The following is a 21,739-nucleotide window of genomic DNA, read 5'->3' on the forward strand; positions in this document are numbered from 1 at the left end:
GCATTTTTTTTTTTGCAGCCCCTTGATAATTTTCAGCCAGGGGCTTCAACTATTACTGAAGTCTAAACCAACATAATAGGCATAAACTATTTAAAATTGAAACAGTTGAACAACACATGGATGTGACAATATAAGCTAAAAATATTTTAAGAAAACGTTTTATTTTTAAAAAATATTTTTTAATCCTCAATCAAGCCACAACATCCATAACAGAAAAAGAAAAGGTTACAAAGCAAAATGCCATTGAAATGTTCACATTTTCCATTTTAAAATTTGTTCCAATTTTTTGGGAAAATATTTTTTGCTTAAAAATATTTTAAACTTCATCTCTGAACACACATTCATTAAGTGAAGTTTAATCTCTGGCTTAAGTTTTTGATTTCTTTAAAAAAAATATGAAAATTGTTTTGGACTAGATAAATATTCTTTCAAACCAGAAATTATAAGCTAACTTGGTTTTAAATTTAGGATGAAATTTACAAAAAAAAAAAAAAAAAGTTACTAATTGAAACAATGTACTGCTGGAATGGTTGATTGTGCATACCAACTGAAAGAAATAGTTTATTATTAATCTAATGGAATGAATGATTTGTAGAGTTATTGCCGTTTACTTTGATGAAATGCAAGATAAATGTAATAAATAGACATTAAAAAAATGTAAGCACCACCAGGTACTGACCCCCACCACAATATCTATACACGTACACCCATTAGCAGTTTTTCGACACAAATGAACCCAATATTTTCATTTTGGCTTCACTGAAACTTTGTAACTTATAAGGAATGCTTAAATGACAAGAAAGTAGTTCTGGAAGTAAAAAAAATCGTTTAAAAAAACAAAAATATAACTTTATACAGAAATAATGAAATATTGCCATCACCATTATATATATATATATATGACTTAGACCATGTATGAAAATGCAATTGGAATGTTTGCACCAAATATTTCAGTAGCAAGTTAAATATAAAACAATAGCAAAAATAGTATTTATTATTTGTTTAAAAAACCCAGATGTATCTATTATGATAGTCCAGTTTAGTTCTGATACAATATGTATTTTTCTAGTTTGCTTTTCTTGTTAATACCCTCTAAATTATATAATAGAACCTTATATTTAAAAAAAAATATATAAAATTTAAAAGGCACTGAAGTTTTAACAGAATAATGTATCAAGGCACACTCCAGTTTCCTGAAGGGTTCAGAAAATGAATATTGAGGTACTGTACTTTCACAATTGTGTACAAAATATAAGCAACGATAAGGCAATTATTGGTAGATAAGTAGCTATTTACATTTGTAAAACACAAACCCTCGTTATTTAAAACAAAATAAAAACCATTGTGTATTTATATATTCAAAAGATTGGAAAAAAGGAAGACAAAATGTCTCATCCATTTAGAAACATTTGTAAAATGTTTTTTCAACAGTCTTTAAATAAAGACAAAAATAGTATCATGAGAGCACTAGCAAAAATGAAATGAATATATATAAGATTTAAAATTTATGTTACATGGTGGAAGACTGGATTCAGCAATGTTTCTTGTTTGTCAGTTTTAACAAGAAATAAGTAAAAAAAAGCAAAATAAAAAATAAAAACTTAAAGTATGTAAATAATTATGATTAATTACACTTAAGGTCCAAAAAAAATAATAATTAAACAGCATTTTTTTGCTGAACATGAAAGCATAAAGGGTTAAACTTCAAAGCTACATTGTTTTTAAAACCTTTTTTTTATCAAATTTAAAAAAAAAATTGGTTAGACAACTGGGCCTTGTAACTACCAAAATCAACAAAAAAATGTGTTATGAACAATACATTTTTTATACAGTGGTCATAAACATAATGGACTAGTTAAATTTAACCTTTGTAACACTGCTAGAGTACTAGATGTATATTTAAATAAAAGGCACATTTTAAATGCTGTAATCAATTGCATAATGTGGTTTTATTCCAAATTAGCATGACTATAATATCAATGATTACACTTCAGGAAGATTTAAATACATATTTGAAAGAAAAAAAACAACTTTAAAAATGTACAATATATTCAGTTCAGGCACTTGATATGAAACACATTTTTAACAGAGAAATCATGTATTTAAATTTGTATAAGTGTATACAGACTAGTAAGCAGTTTTAATTAATGCAAGTTGAGTGATATGGAATTTGGAAGGTTAAAACCCATGAAAATTTATTTACAATTGTAATACCAAATATTTTCATTGCTCAATGGCCTTATGCGTTGTCCCCTTCGCATGAAATAAAAACAAAAACCACTGGTCCAAATTTTAGATTATTGTTCTTGCAAAGTTATGAAAGTAGACCATCTGTGCTACTTTTCAGCAGTACATCAGTTTTAAACAAAACAAAACTGTTTTTTTTTTTTTGCAAGAAATATTAACAGATGAGCGTTTTTGCAATGTAGAAAAATGTCAAATTTTTTAAAAGGAATATTTGTCAAAAGACATGTATAATGTACAATAGCAATATATGCATAAAGGCACATGATAAGGCTGAGGATAATAATGGAATGTACAGGACTTTTGGAATGATTTCTATATAAATCATGTACACTTCAAAGTTCAATTCATTTTGAGATCTGAATAGTCACTTTATGTGATATCTAGTCTAGCAGTTTAAAAAGTTTTCATTTAAAACAGATGTTGCTTCTCATGTTGAATCATAGCCTGTTTGGCATCGAATTCTCGCTCGCAGTACTGGCACACGTAGACCCGTCTGGTCTTTGTCGTCCCGCCAGTGGAGGGCGCCTCGCTCTCGCCATCGTTATTGTTATTAGTTAGCTTGACATGTTTTTCTAGCATTAGGTCGAGAGCCTCCTGGCTGAGCTTGGAGCCAGGGAAGTGGATCTCTATGTGTGGGTACAGGACTTGTTTGGAGGTGGCTCTGAAGTCACAACACGGGCACTGGATGCTGTCTTGGGACAAATGTCCGGAGACATGCTCCAGGAGCTGGCTTTGGGAGGGGGACTTAAATGGACACCTCTGGCACTTAAACTGGCTCTCTGAGGAGCCCGAGTCCTTCGGTAAGGGGGCAGTGCTGTCAGAGTCAAGCTTGGTCGACCCTGTTGAGTCTTGTTTAGAATCTTCAGCATCAGTATGCAAATGCATATGCTGTTGCAGAAGCCCTCTGTTGCAGGCAGCGTAAGAACAATGGGTGCAGGCAAACTCTGCACCCGATCCATGCATAGCCTTATGCACGGTGTAGCTATTTTTAGAGCTGCTCTTGTAGGGACAAAACTGACAGGGGTAACTCTTCTTGACAACTGTAAGCTTGAAAGGGGGAGAGAATGAAGCATCCCCTTCACCTTCCTTGGAATTCTTCTCCTCGTTTTTGATCTCCATAAACTTAGCTTCAAACTCGCCAGAAGTTCCATCATCAAATTCGTGATTAATAAAGACTTTGTCTTCAGGACTAGCAAGAAAGTCAAGTTCTTCTTCATGCACTTTTCTATGCTGACAAAGGAGTTCCAGCCTATCGGCACTCCAGTCGCAGTAATCACAGATATAACGGCGCCTCAGCCCATGGCTGTTGCAATGTATATCAAATGATTTTTTCTTGGACGTTTTATATGGACATTGAAGACAGGACAGTTGGTCATCTTCATTTTCCCGCTCCGAGATGTTTTGTTTGTAAATAAAATCTGTGTTGAGTAGATCTGCCGTGGGTGGGTTAGCATTGAATTCCGGCTCATCAGCATGTAACTTGCGATGCTGGCTCAGAAGATTGAGCCTATCTAAGCTGTAGCTACAGTAATCACATTTGTAACGCTCCTGTGTACCGTGGAAATTAAGGTGCTTGCGATACTCATAACCGGAGTTACTGCTGAAAGGACAATGTGGGCATTTCTGTTTACGGAATTGTTTATCTAATATTTCACTACCAGTACCTGGCTCTTCTTCATTAAGTATACAGCCCTTGTGGGCAGCTTCAGCTTCCAGTATATCCTTAGCCTCAAGATCAGCAATGGCTTTGGCATCTATTTCATCCAAGTCATCAGAATTGGAGTCATCATCTTCATCCATTTCTTCCTCCTCTTCATCTAGTTTCAGGTCCTCATTTGGACTATTGGGATCACAGAATATGTCATGATGCAGGCCGTCCTCTTCAATCAGAGTGTCATGTGCATCAAGGTGGTTCTTTAGTAGCACAGCTCTGGCTGCACTGTAGGAGCACCTGCTGCACTTGTACCTCTTGTTGTGCAGGTGTTGCCTCTTGTGTTTCATGATGTTGCTCTTGCAGGTGGTGTGATACGGGCAAACAACACACCTGTACCGGATTCTACCATTCCATTTATATTTCTGTGGGTCATCTTTGTCGCCCTCAGAAATGTCTGCCTTCTCCTCTTTGACTTGAAGGGGTAGCGCTTTGGTGTCGAAAGAGTAGCCCTGGTCGTGGACTCTGACGTGGTCGCTAATCACAGTTGTGGAATCTGAGCTGAAGTCACAGCTCTGACACCGGTACCGAGCTTGTTTGCTGTGGTTAGAGATGTGCTTCATCATATCATCTTTGACTTGAGCTTTGAAGGGGCAGAAAGGGCAGGACATCATTTTAACATTTTCTTCTGTGGCTGTTTTCTTCAGCTCCATTCTATCTCTGATGGCAGCCAGTTGAACCATTTGAAGCTCGCTGAAGTTCAGCTGCTTGAAGTCAAGTACTTCAACAATTCTTTCATCTACGGGGTGAGAAGTTTTGCAATGATCAGACATAACATGAATATTATCATCTGAGAACTGACATTTTTTACAGGTGAACTTTGCCATGGCTCGATGGCTCTGCATTACATGTGCACATGTTTTTGCGATGGATGCATCATTGAAGGCGCAGTGGGGACAAACAAAATTCAAGGCGTTCCCAACTGGTATGACATTTACTGGGATTCCACTCCATGTGTACTGCTGCTTTGTGATGTAAAATATGTCATGTGTCATTTCTGCAGGTTTAGTTTTGGAGCTGAGGTCCATGGCATGGCCTTCACTGGTTGCGTCGCCTTTATGCACAGCGTCGGGGGGACTGTCGTTATTATTGCCTGGAACTGTAACGCTGCCATATGCAAGATTCATTTTCTGAATCTGGCTGGCAAACTTGGGGTCCTGGCTGAGGGCTTTCCATTTTCTTGTATGTGAAATCTTCATGTGCTGATACAGAAGCTGCATGCGGTCGACGCTGTAGTCACAGAACCAACACTGGGAGGTCTGCTTGCTGCCGTGCATCTGTAAATGACGTTGAAAAGTGGCTAAATTAGCTGAAGAGAAGCTGCACTTGTCACAGCTGAACTGCTTTGAGCCATCTTCAAGTCCTTTGGAAAAAATTTGCTGCATTTTAGGATTGTTAGACAGCATCTCATTCAACTTCTCCGCCAACTGTTCATGTCGTTTCTCAGCTATTTGTTGCTTTAGGATCTCTATCGGCTCACCGGCATAGGATTTTTTATTAGAAGCAGCTTGTTGTACTTGAGATTTAGATGCTGCTGTGCCTACATCTTGTTCTTTAAGCTGTATAGGATGTGCCTGACTGGCATGCTTGTAAACTGCAGTTAGGTTGGAGAATTCGGCCGGACACCATTCACACCGAAATTTTGAAGCCTGCGTCTGATGAGAGGCCATCTTTGGAATTTCACTTAAAATTTGTTGAATCCTTGCCTCGGTTGAATCCAGGACCTTCTCCTGTTTATCCGGCACAGCCGCGACTTCTTTCCTCTCATCCTTTGCTTGATCCTCTTCCTCATTGATCATAAAGAAAGTTTCCCACTCTTTGGGGTTGAATGCTGAATGAGAACTCATATGATCCAGCAGAATCTCCTTTTCTTTGAACTGTGAACTGCAATAGAAGCATTGAAACCCACTAAGCTCAAGCTGTGCATGATCCTCCATATGTTTTTCCATGGTCTGTCGGTTCTTACATACAAATGGACATTTAGAGCATTGAATTTGTTTAATAGGTTTCCTAGGGTGTTTTATACGAGCTGCATCTATTTCAGATTGTTCTTGAGAGGCTGATGAGCTGTTGAGAGATTCTCGGCCTATGTGTTCAGCTATTCGATGCTCCATCAGGTTCTGGAGTGTCTGGAAGTACAGCGTGCATTGGCTGCATTTAAATCTTCCCTGGGTGTTGTCGCTCTTGTCTTCTTTGATTTGTTTTGGAAAGTGGTTGTAGCTTTTTCTGTGCTTCTTGAGATCGCAGGCCCAGCGCGTTGAGTATTGGCAAACATCGCATTTAAATGGTTTATCATCAGAGTGGAGGCCGGAGTGGCGCTTCAGCTCAGCTTGGCTGGCAGTGGTGAATGGACAGTGAGGACAGCTCCAGATTTCAGCAGTAGCCGTCTGCTTTGGTTGAGTGCTCATTGGGGGTGACTGGGATGGGGAGGTGTTGTCGCTGTTCATGTTTGAACTTGAGTTGAAACTAGCAAAACCGTTGTAGTTGTTATCAGCGACAGAATTTTCATTGTTGTTGCTGCTAAGGTCTAAGGTCGATGCCCTTGAACTTGGCCGGCTTTCATCACCTGAAGACTGTGCTGATGAGCTAGCTGGACCACTTTCATCAGCACCAGTCAGCTTCTTGAGTTTACCTTGCAGGCTAACAATAGCATTGGGTGGGCCGTGACTTATGAGGTCCCTTCTCCTTGCCTTGGTGGTATCTATGACATCATTGATCCCACCTCCTCCACAACGTTTCAGATGCTTCACCACATCCCACTTCCACTTGCTCCTATACTCACATCTGGGACACAAGTAAGGTTTGGAATCGGAGTGGTTTTTCATGTGCTGCGTCACCTCAGAAGGCCACCTGGCGTGATAGTTACACATTGTACACTTATAAGGCAGCTCTTCTGCTTTAGAAGTTCCAGGAACTGGACTTGTTTGTTCTCTGCTTCCAATTTTCTTGGCTGAATTTGAATTTTGGCGTAGACGAGCAGCCTCTTGTAGATTTTTCTGCTGCTCCAAGATCTCCTGTGGTGTTCTGGCCATCTGAATAGTGTTTGACTGACTAGCCTCTCCATTGCCGAGATACTGAAGCTTTTTCAGGTAAGCCAAACCATTATCTAAATTTGGCTCATCGTCAAGAATGTTGGGTTGACTAGAAACAACTCTTTGACCAGCCTGTGTGGCAGCGATGATGCCCTCCACAGAGATATGATCATCACGGCATCCGTTTATCAACTCATTGGACATTTTCTGCCGTTTAATTTCAGGCTCTTCTTCAACTTCCTCCTCAGAGCTACCATCTGGTGTATCTCTTTTATCATTTCTTCTGTACGGATTCGGTAGGTTGGGGTGACTTTTCTGAAAGTGCTTGACAAGATCCCACTTCCATTTATACGTAGAGCCGCAAACCATACAGACATAAGGACGCTCTTCTGAATGTGAAACAGCATGCTTCTGAAGTTCCGCTGGCCATTTAGCCTCAAACTCACACTTTTTACATTTGAGACTTTTAGCCTCTGAAGCACCGAGATCCTGATTACTGAGCTCACCAATGTCCTGCAGATCCATCTTGAGGAGATGGTAAGTTTGCTGTAGACCGTGAGGGATTTTCTTGATGGCTTCTTTATGTTCAGTAAGTTTCTGAAAGTGGTGCTTGAGGAAGTGGTTGTTGAGCTCATCCATGGAATTGATTTGAACCTTGCACTGGTTGCATTTGACTATTCTCTTATTCAAGTGGGAGCTGGTGTGGTTGGCGAAATCAACTTCGGACATGCTGGTGAACTCACACTTGGAGCACCTGTGTACTTTGGGAATCATCTGGTTTATGGTGTGAGCGTGCTTCATGTCCTGCCATGCTTTATCATGCTTCACCTTCTCCTCTTTCTTCTTGGAGAAGTCCAAAGGCTGCTCCTGATCAAAAGAAGAACTGAACTCCTGCTTCACCATAAACTGGCTCATGTCTGGCTTGTTGTCTCTTGTCAAGTCGAGAGCGCCCTCCTCTGGTGAATCATACCCATTACTTGGATGGGCCATCCCCGGGAATACAGGCTGTGTTGAGCCAGCCACAAAAGGACCAATCATACTGGGCATTACCAGACTGGAAACAACCCTCGACGCACTAAGCGACACAGGGGTGTTAAGAAAATTGGGTGGACTAGGAGACTGAGCAAGGCTGCTGGGCGAAGCATTGTCTATGGGATTGTCATCTTTATTTGTTTTAATGGTGGACAAAAAGACATTGTCATAGATTCTACGGGCTCCCAGCTGTGTGTACTTCCCTGACTTAAGCAACTCCAACATCCCAGGGGGGCTGGCCACCTCCACCAAAGGATCTGAGCTGTGTTTCTCTTTCCAGTGTTTATTCAAGCTTTTCCTCCATTTATAAATATTCCCGCACTGCGAGCAGGCATATTTTGTACCGCTGCTGTCTACAGTTTCAAAGTATTTTCCTGGATCCACCTCCTGACGAGTTTTCTTCTTTTTCTTTTTATCGTCGTCTAAACGCTGGTCTATATTTGTGATTGTGACAGGCACAGCAAGTTCCTCTTCATCCATGTCATCATAGACATTCTTTTCAGCTTGAATCTTGTTCATACTGGCAGATTCATCAGCATCATTGGGAAAAATGTCTGCAGTACTTGGAAAATGCTTCTTCCTATGCCTGGCCAATTTCTCTTTATTAGCATTAGTATACTGACACAAATCACACTTATAAATTTTATCCTCTACTTTATGCGCCTCACTGAGGTGCTGGAGAAACGCCTTCACGCCATCCAGTTTTTGACCACACTGGCGACATGGAAAAATCTGGCCACTTTTGACAGCATCATCAATAACAAGCTTCCCCTCCCCCTCTTCTTCCGGGCTCAAACTTTCTCCGATGCCCATCTGATGTGGGAATAGTTTTTTCTCGTCAGTGTCAACATTCATTGCATCAATTTCATCTCCCTCGTCCTCCCTCGCATCATCTCTTTCATTTGCCTCATCCGAAACCTCCATGGCATCAGACTCGGGAGTTTCGAAAAAGCTGTTCTTTAGTTTCTCCTTATCCTCCAACAAGAGAGGAGCACTGGTTGGCGAGTCCATGTCAGAACTGGACTGAGGACCATCCGGTGTTTTGGCCACTGAAGGACGTCTCCGTCGAAGTCTGTCAAGCTTTGATTCGATATCGGAATGTGTGGCTAGGTGAGCGGTGAACTCACGGGCGTCAGTGCAGGTGAATTTGCATTTCTTGCACAACCTTCTGCGGCCACGACCCTTGCAAGAATCTACAATATCTTCTTCGTTGCTTTTCTCATTCGCCTGGGTGGCAGGCATGATATTGAAGTAGCCTGAAAATATAAAAAATTTTGGCTAGTGTTATTTTCAGTTAACATATTTTTTTTAAAGAAGCATGCTGAATAGAATTACTAAACTATTTCATTTTATAGAAGAATAACTGAAATATTTTAAAAATGCTTTATATTATTTAGCAATATAAATCATTGAGTGATCCACACTAAATCCTAGAGTACTGACATTTAATGTACATTCAGCTATTGATCATTTCAATATTTGACCACAAACAATTTTTAATAATCTATTTTACAATGCCAATTAAAAAATAATTTTTCTGCCAGAACTTTATGTAGACAATACATGTACAAGTGTTTTTTTTAATCAAGTTCATTCCAGCCTGCACAGTTTTAATAGTTACTCAACATACGCTGTGTATAGATTAAACAGTTGTGCAGCAGTCATACCCTATGTATGAACTGTCATGTTTTCAAAATATTACTTAAAAATGCAAATAATCTACTGCAGGAGAATAGTTTTAAATTAAATATTAAATTAATATTTAATTAAGTTACTTTAATTTCATATTAAATTAATTATCACATTAATCCTGAGATAGAGAAATTATAGGGATGAATCTAGTAGAAAAAGTAAATCTCCCTTCATAAATAAAAACATTATAAAGTTCAGCATGAACAAAAGCATTATATAACATTAAAAATACACATACAGACTCACTCTTTACATGTATATATAAATTTAAATAAGCCTTCATTGTATACTATATGTGTGTGTGTGTGTGTGTGTGTGTGTGTGTGTGTGAGTGAGTGAATGTGTGTATAGGCCTGCACACATCAATATAAATGATGTGTCAACTAATTAATTAATCTAATTAATTTGATTAATCAAATTTCTACAAAAAAAAAAAGAAGCCTTGCTGTACATTGAGATACTTTCAAAAATGTTTTAAAGATGCTTTAGAAACTTGTCAGAGAAATGATATACTGCTACTACAACAATAGCACTGTAATATTGTAATTGAAAAAATTTAAAGATGCCTAAAAAAATCTGTCCCAATATAGTCTCATTAAGTCTATAACTATAATAATATAGTCTTCACAGAAAATGTCCTTGAGGAAACCTATCACTGCCGATGTAGTTTCAATATTTCCAGTGTAATATGTACTACAAGATCTAGATGCTATGTATAGCTCCAGGTAAGTTTGTCGTCATACCCAGTTAAATGGTGTCGCTTTTGTTGATACGTTAAAAACACTAGAATCTAGATCCACAGGCAATGTGTTGCTCTTCATATGTTCTGAGTAAAATATTTTAGCACCAGCTTTAAAAAAAAAACGAGTTGTTTAAAATTAACGAAGTATTAATCCCGAAGCTTCAACGAACATAACATTTTTTTACCATTTCTTCCCGCACAAGTCTAGTAACGTTCCCTACGACGTGTTCCAACAACGACCGCTCCCCCAGGACAAACGACAGCAGCAGCCGAGCGCGGGACCCTTGGTCCGGTCGCAGCATCATCAGCTGTGTTATCAGATGAAAGACCGAACGCGGGGCCAATGACAAATCAATGTAAGTCGGGATAAGCCTCTCTTTAAGTGCGACGGCCGGGTACGTGTGTGTACAAGAAGGCTTTATCACACGATGCGATAAAGCCAATGCCTGAAGGCACGGAGAAAGTTTAAATGTGCCATTTACTTCATGTGCTTGCCCTGCCTACGGTGGAGATAACTGTAGACTATGGACATCAATCTAATGGTGGCCGCTTACGGTTTAGATAACTGGAGTCTGTATATCAATGTAATGTGACTGCTTACAGCTGTCTATAAATCAATGTAATGTGGATAGCTATAGCAGTCAATGTTACTAAGTCCATACATCAATGTAGTATGACTATCCACGGTCCACGCCAGTCTATACCTACATATATGTACTGTGCCTAACCATACATGAAAATAAAGACCTGCCATTTGAAATTTGACAATTAAAAAAAAACTATTAAAAAATCATAGACTTCGATGTTTTCTGACCTGTCGAAAAAAATTCCTGTCGAAAAGTTTTTTTTACGTAAAATTTTCCATCATTACGTAACACCGCTGTTTGTAGTAAGGCGGGGGTTATAATCCATGTTAATTCGAATTATTGTTAATTAAGGTAGGATCAAAAAAAAAAAAAAAAAAAAAAACAACTTTGATACAGCCCTAAAAATATATCAGCGATCGTAGAAGTCTGTCAAAGCAAAGGTCAACAGCTTACGAACAAATTTAAGAATTTTTTATTTTTTTTACTAAATTTTGTCCAGCCCTTATGTAAATGTATGATGTAAACGAGGATAGCCTGGGTAAAGGAATTTTAAAAAAATCTTTGCACGGAGCACTCACAGAACCAGTGTGTGCACGACTTCAAGACCTCGGCGCTGACACAAAAATCTAGGCCAGATTCGATCCAGCCCAGAAAGGGCCCTATCATGTTATCTTGTGACAATGGCCACTCAATCGAGGTCGAAGAGGAAGATAGTTCTTCGGTATCAGCCACTGGGGCCATGTGATTTATCCAGAACATGAAGGGACCTGCTCTTATCTCCCGCCATTTTGTGGAAGTGGGTGGATGGCAGACATGTCGAAGCGAAGATTTAAAAAAAAAAATAGAAAACATTCCTGCAGTGATTATTTATTCCGGAAACTAAATTCATCCGATCTAGGGTTGTTGTTTTTTTTAAATTCGTTGGCTATTGTTAACTAGAGCACATTCTGAAGTGGAACCCGTTAAAATTAGTGTTGGAATCTAGGATTTAGCATACAATAAGGGTGGTGGGTTTCTGGTGGGTGTGGTTGTAAGGTATGAGTGCGTGGCTGACTTAATAGATAAGACATGTAGTCGGATTTTTGATAGAACATTCGTAGTTGAGTTTGTGTAAGACACGACAGCAGTGATTCTAAATGACAACAGGAAGGACAATATAGGACACGACAGCAGTGATTCTAAATGCCTAAAGGATGGACAATATAGGACACGACAGCAGAAAGGACAATATAGGACACGACAGCAGAAAAGACTATATAGGACACCACAGCAGAAAGGACTATATAGGACACCACAGCAGAAAGGACTATATAGGACACGACTGTAGAATGGACTATATAGGACACGACAACAAAAAGGTCTATAATATATAAAATGCTGGTAGTAATAGATCTACACCGCATTTGTGATGGAATGAACAGGACATGTTTGGAAAGTATATATGTTATACTATAATATTGGGTGATTCTACTGATAATTTAATAGAAACAAGAAACAAGCCCCCCCCCCCCCCCCCAAATCAACTAACCAAAGGACAGTCAGGTCTGACGAAGGATTCAATACTTTAGTATTGTGTCTGGAGGTCAGGGGTCAGGCTATATACACATGTGGTATACATAACCGATAAGAACCAGCTTCTTATCGACAAGCAATGCCATCAGTATATAACCTAATATCAACGTCAGCGATAAACTAAACCAATATAGTTAGGTTTTTAGGGTAATGAACATGCGGGTACGGCTAATCAACAAGAGCATTACACCACCATTCACGAGACAATGCACATGACGTAGACACATCGCAGACGTGAGAAAGAAATTCTTGATTCCCACAGAAGTCGTCCCGTCTCCTCAACAGTAGTCGTCGCTCCTTCCCCCCCCCCCCCCCCCACACAAGTCTAGCCCTCCCCTCAACTTTCCTTTCAATTTCCTTTATTCAGACATAAGCTTACAGTCAACGCCAACAGCCCCGGGCTATAACTGATCGTTTATTTTCGGAGACCTGAATGGAGGGAAAAAAAACCGACAGTAAAAGCGAACGAAAATCGCCCCAGCGTTTCCGTTGGGCACTGAGCCGCGACCAGCATTGTCTAATTGAGACGGAAAAAAAAAAGAAATAGACAGTTATTCCATTCAAATTGAAGTCATTTCTGTATTGACGTATCTTTTAAAGAGTACTTGAGAGTGTTTGTTTTTCTAAACAAAATAGACTTCTTGGAGATGGCGACAAGTGGCATAGCAACACGTACGTGTAAGGGATACAACTCTTAATTGAGGGTGGCGAGTTATCTGTGTATTCTCATACCGTATAATACAGTGTGTAAATCTATCTATCTATCTATCTATCTATCTATCTATCTATCTATCTATCTATCTATCTATCTATCTATCTATCTATCTATCTATCTATCTATCTATCTATCTATCTATCTATCTATCTATCTATCTATCTATCTATCTATCTATCTATCTATCTATCTATCTATCTATCTATCTATCTATCTATCTATCTATCTATCTATCCATAATATATATATATATATATATATATATATATATATATATATATATATATATATATATATATAGGCCTACATAGCCTATATGCGGAGACAAAAAGGAGAAAAAACGCTTCTACTAGAGTAAATAACATGTAGATCTAAGGCCTCACTATGAGGACAAAACGACTCAGAATTCCAAAATACTTCATAGACAACAGATACGTCAAAGACCTTTGACCTATTCAGCAATGTTGCGTTTAGGCAAAGGCATGGAAGGGAAGATAATCCTCCCGAGGTATTCACCCGAGAAGGAGTTAGTTAACTTTTTAAAAAAAATAACAGACTAACATAGGAAAAAACAACACAACAAAGCTAATGCCTAAATTGAGTGACTAGCTCTAGCCCTACCTCCATGTTTCCGCTGACGTGCCTGGCGAATGCCGGTCCACAAGGCGACCGACCCCACAAGACAGAAAAAGAAGAAAAAAAAATTTCACGTTTGATCACAGTTTAAAAAGAGAAGAAGCGAAAAAAAAAAAAGCTCCCGTCAACTGTAGAGGAACCACCAGTTGGCAGCATCTACAGCGCAGAACAAACTTCTGTCAACTAAAGGCTGGCTCTTTCTTCTTCACCCCCCCCCCTCACCTCCCCCTACCTTTCCTCTCCCCCCACCTCCCCCCAATTCTTGGCAGCCAGGGCGATGCTGTCGCCAGGTACGAGAAGAAGGGATAAACGCTAAAGGAGAGGGGGGAGGGGGGAGAGACATTAGCCAAACGTAAAACAACAGCTGGGGGGCAAGTACGGAATTCGAAAGGGGGAGAGGGAAGTTAGAGGGGGGGGAGGGAGAAGGGGGTGAAGTCCCAAAGATCAATCAGGACCGGGTCCAATATGCCTTGAAGGTAAGAGAAGAAAAGTTGGTGACATTTTCAGGTAACGATCGGCTCAGGCTTCACAGGTAAGGGAGCGAAGATATTTTTGGTGACATTTAAGTATCATGGTCACGGGGCAGAACGATGAAATTAAGTGCCGGTATTCAGTGCGGTCCATCTGCCCCCCCCTCCCCCCGGGCACTTTCCCTTCCACCAATGACTATGCTAACTGTAAGTTCTTAATACTTTTAAAGATTATCTCCCCCACGTCTTTTACTCATAATCGAAGAACTTAAACTTGTAATCTTTTAAACAATGAAAACTATGATGTGCAACTCATTCGAAAATTAAAATTAGGATAGGGTGTTAGAGCGATCCCCTCTTACCAATGAAGGTATGAAGCTAAAAGTAGCCTAAAAGTACCAGAAGCTAAAAGTACAATAAAGCTAAAAGTACCATGAAGCTAAAAGTACAATGAAGCTAAAAGTAACAAAATTCTTGTCAAAATAAAACTAATAAAACAGTATTCTAATCTAAATAAGTCTGTGCATTACATGCTAAATAAGTCTGGTCATTCTAGGCATAATAGGTCTGGGCATTCTAGGCATAATAGGTCTGGTCATTCTAGGCATAATAGGTTTGGTCATTCTAGGCATAATAGGTTTGGTCTTTCTAGACATAATAGGTCTGGGCATTCTAGGCATAATAGGCCAGGTCATTCTAGGCATAATAGCGTCTGGTCATTCTAGGCATAATAGGTCTGGGCATTCTAGACATAATAGGTCTGGGCATTCTAGGCATAATAGCGTCTGGTCATTCTAGGCATAATAGGTCTGGGCATTCTAGGCATAATAGGTCTGAGCATTCTAGGCTAAATAAGTCTGGGCATTACAAACGAAGTCCATCTTACCATTCTGGCTATGTGAGTTTGTCAGACCTTTCAATCACACGGTAATAAGTCACTGCCTTAATGTCCACTAACACACGCACAGACAGACGTGACTTATACATCCTCCCCCCCGATGCCACTAGTGCCGGGGAGAAAATGGCTCGAACAAAACGTTCAAAGGTTCCCCCACCCCCACCCCCACCCTCTCAGATGGCTATCTTTGGCCGCGGGGGAAAGGGGAGGTGGATCTAATCACTCAGGTAAAACAGGTCACGGGGCGGCGGTTGATTACGTCACCGGGGAGGAAAAGAGACAGTCAATCCTGGTTCTAACCAAACAGGGGGAAGGGCAGGGGGAGGGGGAGGAGTAGGAAGGTGGATTAAGACTAATGAGAAATTTTTTTGTTTTAAATATCAGGATTAAAGGAATGCTGTTCTTGGTAAAAAGGAATGCTATTCCTAGGCCATCAGAAGTTTAGGAACTTTGTTCTTATGCACACTCAAGACTAAACAAACGCCGGTCATTCCTAACTATCGGTTGGCCAGTTTAGTCCATACTAGCACTACAGCAAAAGGAGAAGTTGAGCATAGTCTAATAATACCATGACCACTATTTGAACCCATAAAAACGAACATAACTTTTCCCCAGTCAATTATACCAGATAATAAGTCAGCTCGATTATGCCAAGGTAGTCCCACTGTTTTAAATCATGCCGCAAAGTTGGAGGCTGTCGACGGTATGGTAGACAGCGGGCAGGGGCACAATACTCTGAGTAAACACAAAGACTTGGTGTATTGTAATTAGAAGTGCCCCAAGCGCTGAATGTTTGAATATTGAGGAGGGAAGGGAGGGGGGGGGGGTGGAGTTTGGTTCATTGCAGGTTCTAGGTGTACTGATGATAGCATTGATTACAAGACAATGGAAGGGGAAGGGGTGGTGATTTTTTTTTGTGTGTTCACAAGACCTTGAGGTGTACCTGCGCGATTTAAAAGACAAACTTAGGTAGGTAATGGGTGAAGGGAAAGTTCTGGCTGGGGAGGGGGAGAGGAGTGGCTGGGTGGGGGTAGAGAGGAGGTAGAGGTGGTTGGGTTATGATAGAGAGGTGGTTGGGCTGAGGGTAGAGAGGAGGTGATATGAAGCAGGGGTGATGGTAGAGAGGTGGTTGGCGTGATGGTAGAGAGGAGGTGATATGAAGCAGGGGTGAGGGTAGAGAGGTGGTTGGGGTGATGGTAGAGAGGGGTGGTTGGGGTGATGGTAGAGAGGGGGTGGTTGGGGTGATGGTAGAGACGTGGTTGGGGTGATGGTAGTGGGAGGTGATACGAGACAGGGGTGGGGGTAGTGAGGAGTGGCCTTTTGTAAGCATCCAGTGTTGGACTACTGAATATGATTCTGGGGGGGGGGGAGAAAGCAAATATCGATCGCCATTGAGCTTACGATTTCCCAGGAGTACTGTAACTATATCAAAATATTTATTTACATCTTGTTTTAAGACGAAACTTTAGGGGAGGGGCGAAATTTCAAAGTGTGTATAGGGAAGGGGGGGGGGCTTAAGTATATCTGGCACAGCGTGCTTCTTTATCTATTTTGATCGGGAGAAAACACATTCGTTTTAAAGCCACTCGCGTAATTACATACAAACTATTTAGTATCGCAATGTAAACTATTCGTCTCGTGGTACAGCTAATCCGATAACACACGCACACACACACACAGAGATCTTAACCTTGACGATGTGTCAAGAATCTAAAATTAAAGATGGCACCGCAAACAGTGGCCCGGTCGAGACAATGCCGGGGGTTGATCTTGACGTCACGGCGACATACGTCACCGAAATGGGGGCAGTGACGCGTCCACACCCCTCGAGGCGTAATGAGACAAGCGACACGTGAGGATGCGTGTGTAGCCGTGCGGTACTTCCACGACAAGAACCGTTTCCAAAATTAGCCCAAGCCATCTCTCCATTTTTAAAAGATAACGGATTCGACCGAGAGAGAGAGGGAGAGAGGGAAGATCCGGTTGTGTCTCAAAGGCTTGTCCTATCGCCTGGTGTACAAAGTCCGCTCTGTCCATCATCTTGAGGTACCGGCAGTGACGGGAAATGGATGAGTCACTCAAGTACTGTAGTGCTTTTAAATTGTTTTATGTCTTCCCCTGCTCTAGAATTTCGCGTAGTTCTATTTTAAAAAAAAAATGTAAAAAAAAATCACAAAGAGTGGTTCTCTCAGAGCAAACAACGGAAATTCCAACAGAGACAACTCTTGTTAAGGGGAAATAACCCACTCGTTAATGACACATTGCACTTAAATATTTCGTTTTAGAAGATTCTAGAAAAATAACCGATTCCGTGTACTCGAAAAACAAAGCTATAAATATAAAGTCTTAGAATTTAAAAGTGTCATTACCATTTGAGGTACAGTCCACTATTAAATGTCATTAATGTTCGCGAGAAAAACAAAGCTATAAACATAATGTCTTAGAACTTAAATGTGCCATTACCGTTCATACACAGTAATTAATTGAATGTCATTATGATTTGAGCACAGTCCACTAATAAATAAATATTAAGTCTTAGAATTTTAATATGCCATTACGTATGGGCACAGTCCACTATTAAATATCATTAATGTTACAAGGTAGACTACTCTGGTAGCAGGCTAAGGGGGAAATCACTGCACTTGATACACACAGCCACGCGCTATGTCGTCCGGATGGCTTGGGTATGACGTATCAAGCTTAGATATCCGGTGCTTCAAGTGGTACAAGACAAGACACAGGCATGGGTCATGTGAGATGGAGCTTGGAGTTAAGTGCCTGAACTCAGGATAAAGCGATGCTAAACTTCCAAAATTAGCTTGAGTATTCTTCTTTGAAATTCGCTTGAATATTCTCCTTAAAAATAAGCTTGAGTATTCTTCTTTAAGAATAAGCTTGAATATTCTCCTTTAAAATTAGATCTAGCTTGAATATTCTTCTTTAAAATTAGCTTGAATATTCTTTAAATTTAGATCTAGCTTAAATATTCTTCTTTAAAATTAGCTTGAATATTCTCCTTTAAAATCAACTTGAATTAGAATATTATCCTTTTTAAAGTGTGTCCCTACATTTATTACTACGAAAGTTATTGGAAAGTTAATCGTATCACACAATCTTAAAACTTATTTTAATTGTTTTTTTTAATCTCTTAATTAACCCCCTGGATCACATAATCAGCACCCAGTAAAAAAAAGCATTAGTTTTTAAAAGAAAAAATTGAAAGAAATGGCATAAAGTGCACCCCCCCCCCCCGTATACTCATATAAACCGTTCTAAATTCCCTTTCTTTAAACCATCGTTAAATAACGTTTTTGAATAAGTAACAACTCGGGCAATAGAGTAATGTAACTAAAATCGACCCCCCCCCCCCACACACACACTTGCAAAAAAAAAAAAAAAAAAAAATTAAAAAAAAAAACTCTTGAGATTACTTCAGAAGTCTGGGGGTTCAATCATACAATACCACAGAACCAATGGGGAAACCTATTGATATTTACATGCACAAAATATGCAACACGAAAAAAAAATCCATGTTTATAAATAGCACATGACGTCACTGTTTATTTTTAGAACTGTCATTTTTGTTTTAAATCAAAGTCCCCCCCCCCCCCCCTTGTATTGACTACCTGGGTAGCGAATTTAAAGAATTGATTGGACAAAATTAAACAAGAAAATTAAGTCCATTTCTGTGGATTGATTAGAGAAAGTTAAACAAGAAAATAAAGTCCATTTCTGTGGATTGATTGGAGAAAGTTAAACAAGAAAATTAAGTCCATTTCTATGTGTATCACGTGATCCTGTAGGTGACCAAGTTCGACACCTAAAAAGTAGGTCAACAGGTTGTGAATAGTTGCCGGACTTTAGTTGACTAAACCCTTCCGTCAACAAGGCGGGGGCTGGTCAGTATTAAAGCTCATACATACATACATACCAACATAAAGAAGGGATAGAGGGGGGTCAGGGCTTATCTTTTTTAAAGATTACCACAGAAGCGGTGGACTTAGCTGGTGTCTAAACAAGTGGTGGAATGATGTCAGCCTGCTTTAGAAATTAGTAACACGACGTGGGATTTTAAGATACTTTACAGGCTGAAAATAGACTTTTTTGGTGGGGGGGGGGGGGGGGGGGAGAAGCTGAAACCAGAAGCTGAAAACGGTTTTCGGAGCTGAAAACTAGATGGAGAAAACGTCAGGGGGTGGGGGGTTATCGGAAAAAGAAAGCCACTAGAACTCAATAATGAAAGAGTTTGTTTTTTTAAAAGCAGGAATCACCAGCACGTATAAACCGTATTAGCTGCTGAATCTGGTGAAAATCACTAGCTTCTAGATCTAGATCTATATCTGAAACTAAATGGAGAACAACGATTTTCAGGGATTACATACATTTGTAAGGGAAAGCAGTAGTAGATCTAGATGTAAATCTGTATCAACCAAGATGTTTCGTTACTAAAACGTTTGTAAGCAAAGGTTAGCACCCAAACCAACACAAAAAGGTCACCATGAGACTATGGAAGAACAATTTGGGGGTGGGGAGAGGTGGATTTGTTGTGTCTTATGCAATCTAAGACAATTGGGGGTGGGGAGTGGTGGATTTGTCTCATGCAATCTAAGACGATTGGGGGTGGGGAGAGGTGGATTTGTTATGCCTCATGCAATCTATCCTAACCAACTTAAAACAACCACAGACGATCATGGAAACACTCCAAACGTAGACCCCTTTACAAAGACGTCTGCCAGTTTGAAGCTGACAAAAAGGGGGCCAGCTTGTGTGAGAATGGGACAATCGAGCTAATGTACAGGAAGCAAACACGATCTATAGACACGAAATTAGGAGACGTCACGCCACGCGGGCGATACCATTGTTGCCTTTTTTTAAAAAGGACTCGCTCATCAATGTAGACCGAAGACATGGGCGAGGGGAGGTTTTCAAAACAAAACGAAAAAAACTAAATGAAGATTAGTTTAACACTCTTAGGTGACGGTTTAAGTGTAATGCAATTTTCAGTTGTTATCTTGATGAAATAAAAAAGCAATGTTAAATTAAAGATACTTGAGAATAATGAAGAGAAAAAAATTATATCGAGAATGAATACATGTAGTGATTAGGTTCGATAGTTACTATTTGTTTAGCAGCGGGTCAATTAATAATATTTACACTAAAGCTAACGCAAACGCCCCAAATTAAGCCTGAGACTCATGCATGATAAAAGTAATTTTATTATAGATCTACATCAAATGACTTATAGGAAATCGGTTCAGATCGATTAGCCTTACCCAATAGCAGAGCTTTAAAGAAGGTTAGGGTTATGGTCAAATCTATGTTCCGTGCAATACACAGTAGTAGTGAAGATGTTAAAAGGTGGGGGGGGGGGGGGCTTAATATCTTAAAGATAATGTATCTTATTGAAGACACAGGAATGTATTACAAAACTATTCGGCAAATCAAACATAAAAAACATTAAGTTTTTACAGAGGTCTATTATGGTGGTGATCAACAGCTGCACATTCACCTCACATCTACATAATCCTATGCAATACATGTTACGTTTTATTAATTAGTATCAATTAGGTAGGACCTTGTGATTTTTGAGTAACGAATTGTATCAAACAATTGTTTTAAATTATATTAAACCATGCATCATTTAACTTCATGAATACAGTACGTAAAATAGTAAACAGATCTAGATCTAGGATCTATCTAGATCTAAGTTTAGTATAGCAATAATAATACTGAGATCTGACCCACTAACTAAACCATGAATTGAAGTGGTATTGCTCAGATGAATGGGTCTAGATCTAGCTAGATTCTAGATCTAAGTCAATTTACTTAAACACAAGAGTGTAACAGATTGATTAACTAAAAATCAATAGTCAAATATATTTATATAAACCAGCACAAATAAAAAAGAGCTACTGTGTAAGATTTTAACACAATTGAACGAAATAGATCTAGAATCTAGATCTATCAAGTGCTACAAGTAGGTATCACTCGTTAAGGAGCTTGACAAATTTAAAAATTAAACATCTAAAATCTAGATCAAGATTCTAGATTTTAGGTACCGCGTTTTAAAGTTCAATGCTTTAATTAAAATGTTAATGTTACGTTATTGATGTGTTAATCCTGGCTTACCATTTCAGCTGCTATCCGGAAGGCGACGAAAACACAGACAAAATTTAAACAAGTGTGATCGAGAACTGGGACGCTGTTGCTACCGAAATGACACCAGACGATAATGACTGTCCCGTCAGGTGACGTCGCGTCTGCACCGCCAGTGACCAGTCTGGAATAGCCCACATGAAAAAAAATCAAACGGTGCTGGGTGGACGTAGCTTCCCCCCGGCCCACATAAAACCCGCCTTTTGTCGTGATCAGCGCGTGAGAGATGAGCTCGTTTGTCTACTCACG

At 39.6% G+C, this 21,739-nt stretch overlaps 1 protein-coding gene across 3 annotated transcripts in view; it reads right to left on the reverse strand.

The window, feature by feature from the left end:
- Positions 1-172: 172 nt before the first annotated feature.
- LOC131946620 (uncharacterized) overlaps positions 173-21,739 on the reverse strand; it is a 44,060-nt gene continuing 22,493 nt past the window's right edge. Inside the window, exons 1-2 of one of the 3 annotated variants that reach the window (XM_059307538.1) lie at positions 21,464-21,690; positions 173-9,278 (exon numbers count right to left, since the gene is read on the reverse strand). In XM_059307538.1, the coding sequence (XP_059163521.1) occupies positions 2,656-9,264 (6,609 nt within the window). In that variant the 5' untranslated portion in view covers positions 9,265-9,278; positions 21,464-21,690 and the 3' untranslated portion in view covers positions 173-2,655. Of the gene's footprint in view, positions 9,279-10,641; positions 10,988-21,463; positions 21,691-21,739 lie in introns of those variants that run through there. The other 2 variants (XM_059307539.1, XM_059307537.1) reach the window with 2 other exon arrangements.

Source organism: Physella acuta, unplaced genomic scaffold (genome assembly GCF_028476545.2).
Source record: "Physella acuta isolate Inbredline_101_S28 unplaced genomic scaffold, ASM2847654v3 ptg000566l, whole genome shotgun sequence".
Classification (NCBI taxonomy): Eukaryota; Metazoa; Mollusca; class Gastropoda; family Physidae; genus Physella; species Physella acuta.